At 39.2% G+C, this 11,122-nt stretch overlaps 1 protein-coding gene across 1 annotated transcript in view; it reads left to right on the top strand.

Annotated features, from left to right (window-relative positions):
• The first annotated feature begins 3,271 nt into the window (after positions 1-3,271).
• RXFP2 (relaxin family peptide receptor 2) overlaps positions 3,272-11,122 on the top strand; it is a 92,971-nt gene continuing 85,120 nt past the window's right edge. Inside the window, exon 1 of the mRNA XM_053456370.1 lies at positions 3,272-3,486. Coding sequence (XP_053312345.1) covers positions 3,444-3,486 — 43 coding nt within the window. The 5' untranslated portion in view covers positions 3,272-3,443. The remainder of the gene's footprint in view (positions 3,487-11,122) is intronic.

Genomic DNA, 11,122 nt, shown 5'->3' with positions numbered 1-11,122 from the left:
ATAACAGTGTTATGAAGTGTTGATAATAAGCCACAAATTAAAAATATATAGACTAAGTTCTTTATAAGAGGCCTGTGACTGTTGCCATTCACCAGATCATATACTGTGTTCACTATGTTGAAGATATGGTTTCAATCAAATGCGTTTAGTTAGTCACAACGCTACCTGAAACTTAATCTTTCTAAATCTGAACTCATTATTTTCCCTTCCTCCATCTCCACTCCACTACCTGAATTTTCTATCACCATTAACAACACGACTATCTCTCCTACTAACCAGGCCCAATGCCTTGGGTTCATCCTTGACTGTTGGCGCTGTTGGTGTAAACTGTTGGTGCTATATATATATATAAAAAAAATAATAATAATAATAATAATGGTTCACCAGTTATGTTTTCATATGTTGTTCCGAAATAATGTACTTTAGTTTCCCATTTTGTATTTTGCTTTGTTTTTTTTACCTCAACGGTCTCTTTCTTTGGTTATTTTATGATTGTGCTTATACCTGGCTAAACCTGCAGTTTTGTTCCACTGTACCTAATGTACATTATTGTTAATCTCTGTACCATATCTCCCTACATTTCATACTGCCAGAGAAGGACATGTAAGTTTTAGGGCGTATGTTCAAGGTAGGGCTTTATGAAGGGTTTTTATGGAGGGTCATCTTTCTGTGGGCAGGGGAGCGGTATTTGGAAATGCTTACATCTTTTCCTACTCCTGGCCCTCTTAAGGCTGTCTGTGGTTAGGCCTACAACTTCACAAAGCAACTTCCCCAGAAGAAGAAAAGCTCTGCGTAGCCTAGGCTGGGAAATTCCCAGGTGTGCCTGTTGATAGTTCTAATAATAGATAATGTATTTGATTTACACTGTTTAAATTCTAAACACGTGTTCTGTTGTTTCTACACACATTGTGATGTTTAGTGCTGTATTTAAATATCCTGAGGAAAGAGGGACAACAGGGAAGGAGACAGGGATAGCTGGTTTGGGCTCCAAAAATGGATTCCTCCCGAAGACGGTCCCTCAGAAGTGATGCTAAATGCTGTAGCTCTCTGCTTCTTTCCTGAGGAAGAAGCTACAAGCATTGCCTTGAAACTATTTTGAGAATGAATATACAATTTAAATTCATTGTCTTAAGAGGAAGTCATTTGATTACACTAATAAACAGTTTTTTCCCTCTTCTTTTTATTTCTAATTTAGTTAATTACAATAGAAACGATACGACTGATTGCAAAATTAAGAGGTTTTAAAAAGCTGTTACAGTGCAATCTACAATTCATCAGAAAGATGGCTGGGCTCTGTAAAAAACATCGCAGTTCATGGCTGCCAGTCTTCTGGCAATGGCAGGAACATCTATTATACCTTAAATTGGATCTGTCACTGTTCCCAAATCCTACATTTTACATTTTTATACACCAACATAATCTACATAACAGCATTTGCAGACTATAATACATTAGACACCTGCTAAATGCCATGGGAGCAGCCATGTTCACATGATTTGTATAATTAATTACCCATCCTCTTTTGTTACGTCTCCATTTTGGTGTACGCTGACTTAGCAAGGGTGGGGAGGAAAAAGGGAGATGAATTCAGAACTGGAGTCAGGCAGCACCTCAAGAAATACTGTCCACTACTACTGATTACTACTACTAACTCAACAAAGAACTATTACATAGCCAGGTATACGTCCCGTGCAGGTTTAACTCATTACAAGGGAAACTATCTCCATCACCACATTAAACTTTCTAGACCTTGTCTTGTGCGCAAAGGCAGTCTACAACCATAATACAAGTCAGATTTTCTGTATGCATGAGTGATCCAACAACGCCAAACATATGTTTTAACCTTTACGGTCAATAAGGCATGGTTGTTACCCCATCTAACTCCTTTATATGTACAACAAACACAATGTCTGTAAATTAAGAGCAGGATATTTCTTTTTTTTTTCATTCTCTGATCTTTGAAAATAGACATGACTGCCTCCTTACAGTGAGTGTGACAGCTGGAAACCCCAAATAAATTATTCCATTGAGTAAGAGCACGAATTTAAGTAAAACGTGCAGACATGCTAATCCATTATCCAGATGCCTGAAATGTTGGTGACTCTTTCATTAAATGCATATGAAAGACTGTTTTCATTCTACGCACTTCCAAGGTTTTCAGTTGACGGCGTCGCGTTTATCTGCTGCAGGTCATGTTACTGAGTTCGAGTTGTACGCCTGCAATACAGCATGAATAGCCATATGCTGTGTAAGTAGCGTTTAATAAAAATCGCTCCACCTTAACTCCCACGCCAGTTCATATTCATACCAATTCATCTACTACAATCCAAAATACTGCGCTGGAGGCTATTCTGCCACAGCCTGTTATCTAAAATGCACACGGATGAGTATTCTGCAGCAGCCTGTTATTTATTATAATGTTTACATATATACGTTTTTTAAAACTCAGTCTAGAATGGATCCATAAAGATCATAGAGTAAGAATATTTAACGTCGCGTCTGCTTAAACCACTATATGACCTTTCAGTTTCATAGTTCAGTCAACTGAATTGTTCGGCTTACAGTCAATGTAAATGATGTGTGATTAGTTTTACTGCTAAGCATCAAATATTCTCCTGAAGCCAAGCTTCTTTGGGTTAATTGAGTTTCTAATTAGGGTCAAGTGTGTGCTGGAAAAGTTAGTTGACTTCAGTTCTAGACTTATGGCGTGAAGCAATTTATACGCTGTATTTGTTCATTTGCCTATATTATGCAGTTTGTGTACTTGCAGAATTTATATGCAGAGGGGGGCTTACTTAAAAAATACTCTTAATTTTTTAACCTTTTCTAATGTAATTTGGTGATCCATTATAATCTCAGTTTTGCCCTATAAATATGAACGTTACTAGCCAAAAAAAGAGAGAAATCTGTTTTCCCCCCGAAAGAAAAAAAAACACCATAAAACACATTGCAGATAGATACATAGATAGACTCAGAAAAGAACATTCTATCCTAGACAGAATGTGACGCTAACCAATCCACATCTTAGAGGAAATAAAACTATGTGCTTTACTCTTTGATGACACGTTATCACCATGACAGCACAGATGTGAATGTGTTTGCCTGAAGCAGATGTATAATCTCTTTTTTCCTCAGATGAATCAGGAATGAGATCAGTTTCATTCAGTTCCATACGTTATCATAAGAGTAACAAACTCTGCTCTTGCTGTAATTTATAGAACAGCAATATGCTGCTGGGTGCCAAGCAGGGTCTGCCTCGGTAGACGTGTGTGTGTGTGTGCGAGAGCGGTGTCATTTGAGCATGCTCTGCCAGTGAGGAGGTTGAACAGGGCTTTCTGTATTATAGTAGCTACTGAGGTGTTCAGAAAAGCAGACCTAGAACTCGGTAGCTGTAAAGCTTATACCAAGAATTTCCTTCGCCTTAAGTTTGCTAGCCGACTACGATGATCCCTTACCTCGTGCTGATTGTTTTTCTACAAATCAAAGGTAGGACATATGCTGTGTCATTTCTTTCAGAAATAATTAATGCTTTCGGCTGCTGATATACTTGGTACTCTGCCTTATGCTGTCTGTCGTACGCTGTCTGAACCGATGCTTAATTTCAAAGCAACTGGTTCACGCAATAATTCTAGGTACTGTTTAATAATCACAACTACATTTATTTATGTGCCAGCATCACAGTGGATACACACATTTTTTCTCTGATTTCACATATATTAACATTTAGCATTTAACACATATTACTGCAGTTAGCGAACAAGTCATTAGTCTAGCAAAAAAAAAGTCAATTGCTCACTTTTCTTTAAATTTAGCTTGAATTATGATTTATTGTTGTTTAATATATTGTATATAAAATATCCTTAAATAAATAAATCTCCAAATAGAACACCTCTGCTTCCGAAACACGTTTATGGAATTCTGAGATTACTATTATTACCAACTGGATAAAATATTTTGGAATATGTTTCCCCCCCCCCCCTCCTGAGTCTGATGTGAATAGATTGGTTTGGAATAGATGTTGATATGCATTTTTAAGTGTTTTAACTGATGAAATGGTTGGGTTGTTGCCTGTGAACCATACGAAACTAAAAAACAACTATTTAGGAAAATCAAATTTTATAATGTCGGTTTTATTTTCCATTCGCATTTATACATTCGCATTGTGTGCTTTAGGAAGATCCATTAAAATATTAAGTTACACAGAGTGAAATGCATCATTTTACTTGTAATCTAATTTAATGGTGATGTTTAGACTCTGGATGTATGTATCTTACATATTATGTATCTGGGTTATGAATGATTTTTTGTGCTTAATATTATTATTATTATAAATGCCCAAATATCCCCGGGGTGAGTAGAGTTACAGGGGTATACAGCGCAGTTTACTAATGTAGTTGATATCAGCACTTTTTATTATGAACTGAAAACCTTAATTATTCTTTGTGGCTGTTTTAACCTTGAAGAATCAGTATACGTAAAGAAAAAGAAACATTTTACTATTTTGATCCATTCGAAGAGGCACAAAGGATCGGAGGAATTAATTGGAAATGGTACAGAAATCATTTACTGAAATAGGTAGTTTCTAATTTTTGCGGTCATGTCGGATAAGAAGACGGTGTGCTTTGCAACTGTTTACCCTGAGCTTTGCTGTAAGGTTGATGCTCTGTATTCTGGAAAAAAAAAAAAGAGTGAAAAAATAGGTTTCAAAATTATAAGAAATGTCCTACTGCTGCATTTTAGTAGGAGTAGTTTTAATGGATCAAGCCACTGCTGACATACATGTTACGCGGACATTCCGTGTTCTAAACGTAATATCATCAAGGTCAAAGATGCCTGAAAAAAATGCTCAAGTCTGAAGCCGATCAAATACAATCTTGATTTAAATGCACAGACCTGGGGCTGCTTGGTGGTTAGAAAAGGCTTTTGAATGTATTTCAGCTGGAAATTAATTGTGAGAAACATGGTTTTTTAAACGCACATCCAGTGATTTGGAACCCTTATAAATTACAGTTTCCCGTTGGTGTAGTAAACCTGCAAAAATATTTATTATCAGTTATGCTCGTTTAATTGCAGTTGTTTTTGTTCCTATGTATTTATTCTATCTGTAGCCCACCAATAAATTCACTCGTTTTGAAAATCTAGCCAATAGGGAGTCTGCTAATTTTATTTCTATTAAATCTTCTTTGACTTCCATTCATGTTTTTTAAACGTATATTTTATTCCCTCTAGGCCTTTTTTTCTTTTGAAGATAGCTGAGGGATAGCGTCCCCATTATTTGACTCCCGGATCAAAATATATTTCATACATGGCTTCCAGATTGGTTAATAAATACCATGTCTTTGTTAAAGAACAAATATTTGACTCCCTGATCAAAATATAATTCATACATCGCTTCCAGATTGGTTAATAAATCTTTGTTAAAGAACATGCATGTAGGGAGAATGATACAGCGTTTTAACGGAACTGTTTAACAATTGACAAATGCAAAGGTCAAAATTGGATATTGGCTTTAGGGGTTGCTCCCTAGTCTTCTTTGCCCCCAAACACCCCATTATTGAGAAAATTAAGACTTTACTAATGTTTTTCCACTCATGTGACAAGAAAGCTTGTGAGCAAATGATGTATTTGACAGGACTAAAGCAACCAGCGACAGTCATTCTATGCTTTTGCTGCTGGCGTCAAACTTTTTGTGCTATTCTCTGTGTTCTCTGTGGGTACATCCCTGTTAAACTCATAAAAAATATGACGCTACCCTTTAAATTCCTCGTATGTCTGTCAAGCCCTGCTGATTTACGCCCCATAACTGATTTTTTTTTTTTAATATAATTGCAATCCAATGGTCAGCATCGAAAAAATAGGTTTTTTTTGTATGGGTATAAAGTTGCTCACGAGACCGCTAGATTAAAGTGAAAACACGACGTCTAATTTTTAGTAGAAGATAATCAGTGACATTTTCATGAAATACCGTTTTACGCTTTGCAGATACTTTTTGCTTGATGGAACACTTAAAGCAACTTATTGCAGATATAGAATAGTATGTTATGCATATGATTAAAGTAGAGGAATAGTGTCGCTTAAGTGTTTGTGCTGGCTGTGCCATTGCACCATTTATAGCAGAAGACGTTGACACCGCTTAGTAAACATGTCTCTGGATTGTAAACTTCATTGTAAAGTGATCAGGGCCCTCCTTGCCTCTTGTGTCTGTAAGTCAAGCTGTTATGTTTTATAATGCTTACGATGTCCTGTACAGCGCCGCGGAATATGATGGCCCTATGTAAAACAATTAATAATAATAACAATGTCATGAGTAGAGTGTACTTCCGTGTTTAACCCTTTGGATTCATCAGCTGTATTTCTAAATAACAACATATTAAATATGGTTCATTATTTTGACACCATTCGTCCACATTTCAGTGTTCAGGATTTGGGGGTTTTATTTATTAATAAAAAATGATATGTATTTATATGAGTGTGATTTTAAGAGAATGAAAGTTAATAATATGAAATTCTTGAATGGCCGATACATTCCTTATGTTTCATTTCTAAATTCTAAGTGTCCGTCTTTCGTACTTACAGTATCCTTCTTTCTTTTTTTTTCCTCAAAGGTAAAGCTAGAGTATTCATTTTTTTTAACGACTTTTTGGGTTGGGATTGGAACCTCTGCACTAGCTCATAATATATGGTGAAAGACTTCACTTTTACTTAAGTAGTTTGTCTTTGTGCTAAAATACATGACTCTAGAGCTAGATTTTATATTTTTGTTTCATAATCCTAGCAGAGATATAAATGAATTGAGACGTTTTAAGTCAGGATAGCTGAAAATATAAGCCTTTTCATCCAACTCCGCAAAAATGGAGAGGTATTACGTAAACAGAGCAATATGTTTTACTTAAACAGGATATTAAACAATTTTTCACGCACGACTTGTTAAAATACAACGGAAACCTCAACTGTTTAGAATTGTTGCGCTTCAGCTAGTTATGCGCATGTACATGTACTCTGTAGAGAAATGATACATGTAATATGTAATATCAAGGCATCGAATTGTGGAAGGTACTTAGCATAGGTCTAAAATAATAGATCCTTAAAAAGCTACGTAAAATATTAAACGTAAATTACAGTTTTCATTTTTACACTTTATTCTAGAATAAAAAAGGATAGTTTCTAGCTGCCAGATGAAGTGTTCAGAAAGTAGGCAGGATATGTTATTAGAGCGAGCAGGAATAAAAGCTCTTTTTCTTTTTAGAAAGATAGAACTTCATTTGGTTTAACTCAACAGCGTAGCATTTGTGAGAGAAGAGGGGTGACCAAAAGCCACATCTTCAGTTAAATCCGGTGCTAATTGACATCTCCCATAATCCTCAAATGCCCTTTTGCCTTGGTACTAGCGGGAGATCCACTTTTTTCTAGCTTTGATATAATGTACAAAGGTGAAGGGTGTAGGAACGCTTGAAGGTACCGTTCCATTTCAAATAATTTATTGCATATTCTACTCTGTTACACAAATAATCCTTAGTAGATAGTTATTTTTCAATTAAAGGCTTAAAAAAAAAACCACACATTTAAAAGAAGCCTTTTCAGTTCATCAGCCTATTAATGTTTTCCTTTTGTGCCAAAGGGCAATTAAGTATTCCCTAAAAATTCTGAATGAAGCTAAATTTTTACATAATTTAAAGAACTAAAGATGCCCAAGACACGAAACATGGAGCAGTTCATCACACGGGGAGCTGTAAAATGATTCTACTGTTGGTTATTAAGCAGGAGGTTCTTTGACAGCGTGTTGTAATAAAAAAGAGCTTTACTATTTTTATTACTATTTTATTTATATAGTGATGACAGATCAAGCTGGGTTCTACAATGAGTTACACAGACAGTGACAAATTTAAACCGGGAAGCGTTGAGGACCTTGTTCGTCTAACCATACATTGACATCCACGGATTTAACAAATACAATCATCCCTTCCTCTAAACAGCCCAAATGGGTGATAGCAATAAAAATATTAAGAAAAATGTTTTATTTTATATATTTGGATTATACCTGCCTTAAACTGAACAGGTTTTAGAAGAAAACAAAAATACATAATTGATATTTTTTTTTAGCTATGTTTGTATGGTGTATTATATAGAAATTGCTGCTAGCAATAGATGACCTTTAATGTTGTGGGGAAGTTATAATAGTTTTAATGAATAAAAGTAAAAAATAAAATCATGCGAGGACCATCGTGCGGAACAAGTTGGTCCCAGGCTTAGCAAGGAGTTCACAATCAATCAGTTACAATCTGGTAAACACAGACATCTGACACTTGTGTAATAGGGATGGATATGCACAATCATTTCACTATGATCGGAGGATTCACTTAGTAACCCTTTATGTGTCACATTGGAGGATAGATGTTTTTATTGTCAATAGCTTTTGTAGGATTTGATGGATTTATTTTAAGAATGGTTAGGGTAACATAAATATGTTAGGGAAAAACTGATATATTCTCCAAAAATACCGTTTTGAGATAATGTGTTGGCCATGGCGTTGGTATGTTAGGGAAAAAAATTATAGGACAAGGGTATGGCAAACGTAACAAGCAAGAAGTTGTTTTGAAAAAGTTTAATTCTATTATGAATAAAATATGCATATGTAAATATATGAAGTTTGTAAATAATTGATAACTAGGCTGCAGATCTGAGAACTAAAGTTTGTTTTATATTTGGTTTTATATTGTAGATGGTGGCCTGATTTAATTTTTGGTGGTTCCAATAGGTCGCGTTCCATGTTTTTACATGTGTTTTACCTATTTTATGGTCTTCCCTATACCAGTGTGTCATACAAATTATCTGTTCTCCCCTCCTTTGAGATCTCCACACCACTCACTTCTCCACATCATTATATATTGCCACTACCCCCCCCATTATTATAGCACTACGGAATCTGCTGGCACTCTATAAATAAATACCGTATTGGCCCGAATATAGGCCACACTTTTTCCCCCCACTTTAGGCCTATATTCGGGGTTTTGCGCAGGCATGTGCAGTTCGTGTGGCCTGACGCCCGGGACGTGCAGTTCCGGGCGCCAGGCGTTGCTTTTGTTGCATTTTCATTTATCCTGGATCCTTCTCTCCGGCAGCCGTGGACGTCTGCACGATGACCTCCACTGCCGCAACTTCCGCCTATGGTGGAGCACTAGCGTGACATAACCTTCCGGTGCTCCACCATAGAAGTGCCGGCAGCGGAGGTTGCCTACGCGTATCACACAGACGTTCACCGGCTACGCCGATGCGCGTAGACAACCTCCGCTGCTGGCACTTCCGCTGGTGCGTCTCTGTAGTGCTGGCAGCGGAGGTTGTTTGCGCGCATCGCACAGACCTCCACCAGCCGGCCCCGCTAGACACCAGGGAGTCTGGGGGTGCATTGGCAAGTCGGGGGTGTGTGGTACTTCTAGGAAGCAGGGTGGCATATCAGGGGGGCAGAGTGGCACTTCTAGTGGGGCATGAAGCATGTCTGGGGGCCAGGTAGCCATGTCTAGGGGTTGGGTAGGCATTTCTAGGGGGCATAAAGCATATCTGGGGTGTCAAAGTGGCATATCTGGGGGGCAGAGTGGCATGTCTGGGGCAGAGGGGGATATCTGCGGGCAGAGGGGGATATCTGTGGGTAGAGGGGCATATCTGTAAGTAAGGTGCATTATTATTAAGGGGGGACCTTTAAATTGGTTTTCTGTCTGTATATAACATATTCTGACAAACTGATAGATACCAAAAATGTTAAAATACATGTATTCCTGTTCATTCATTAGACAAAATACTGTTTTACCATTCCACTAATGTATATTTTTTTTCTTTAAAAATATTCACTGCTTTTATTCTCTTATCATCTACCCTGTAATAGCCTTCCCTAGGTAGGCAACTGATGATCAACCACACTGAGGCTGTTCATTAGGCTGCAGATGAAGGGTAGATGAAGTTGGCTCTATTTTATGCTGTAGATGTTTGTTAAGCTGTAGAGGCTTAAAATAAGTGGTCTGTAGATGAGGCTGTTGAGGATAGATGATATACCGTATTGGCCCGAATATAGGCCGCACTTTTTTCCCCCACTTTAAGTCTTTAAAGTGGGGGTGCGGCCTATATTCCGGGTCTAGCGCCCGACGCCCGGGACATGCAGTCCCGGGCGCCGGGCAGGCAGCGGGGTCAGGATACAGATCCCCCGCAGCGGTGCAGGGGACCTGTATCCTACTCTCTGATACGCTCAGACAGCCTCCCGTGCCAGCACTTCCCACGGGGGGGAGTACCGGCACAGGAGGTTGTCTAAGCGCATCGCACGGACGTTCACCGGCAGCGGCGATGCGCCGTTGCCGGTGAACGTGCGCACGATGCATTCTAACCCCCCCGACTTACCAGGGCAGACTCCCGGGTGTCTTGCAGGGCCGGCGGAAGACATCTACGCAATACGCGTATACAACTTCCGGTGCCGGCACTTCCGCTGAGTGCCGGTACCGGGAGTTGTATACACGATGTGCATAGATGTCTCCCTCCGGCCCCATAAGACACCCGGGAGTCTGCTCTGGTAAGTCGGGGGGGGGGAGGACAGAGTGGCAGCATATCGCGGGGAGGACAGAGTGGCAGCGTATCTCGAGGGGGGGAGGACAGAGTGGCAGCGTATCTCGAGGGGGGGGGGACAGAGTGGCAGCGTATCTCGAAGGGGGGGAGGACAGAGTGGCAGCGTATCTCGAAGGGGGGGAGGACAGAGTGGCAGCGTATCTCGGGGAGGGGGAGAGGACAGAGTGGCAGCGTATCTCGGGGAGGGGGAGAGGACAGAGTGGCAGCGTATCTCGGGGAGGGGGAGAGGACAGAGTGGCAGCGTATCTCGGAGGGGGAGGACAGAGTGGCAGCATATCTCGGAGGGGGGAGAGGACAGAGTGGCAGCATGTTTTTTGGTGCTTTTTTTTAAAGAAAAAAACTTTTTCTTTAAAAAAGCACCAAACTTTTAGGGTGCGGCCTATATACGGGGGCAGCCTATATCCGAGCCAATACCGTATCTATCCTCAACAGCCTGGACTTGGTACCTGGACTTTTGAGTAGAATGTAGCTGACAGATGGTAGGTACACTCTTGGTTAGGTATATAGGTAGATATTG

The sequence above is a fragment of the Spea bombifrons genome, chromosome 2, assembly GCF_027358695.1.
Source record: "Spea bombifrons isolate aSpeBom1 chromosome 2, aSpeBom1.2.pri, whole genome shotgun sequence".
NCBI lineage: Eukaryota > Metazoa > Chordata > Amphibia > Anura > Pelobatidae > Spea > Spea bombifrons.
The sequence above is the reverse complement of the archived record's forward strand: the minus strand, read 5'-3'. Positions and strand labels throughout refer to the sequence as shown.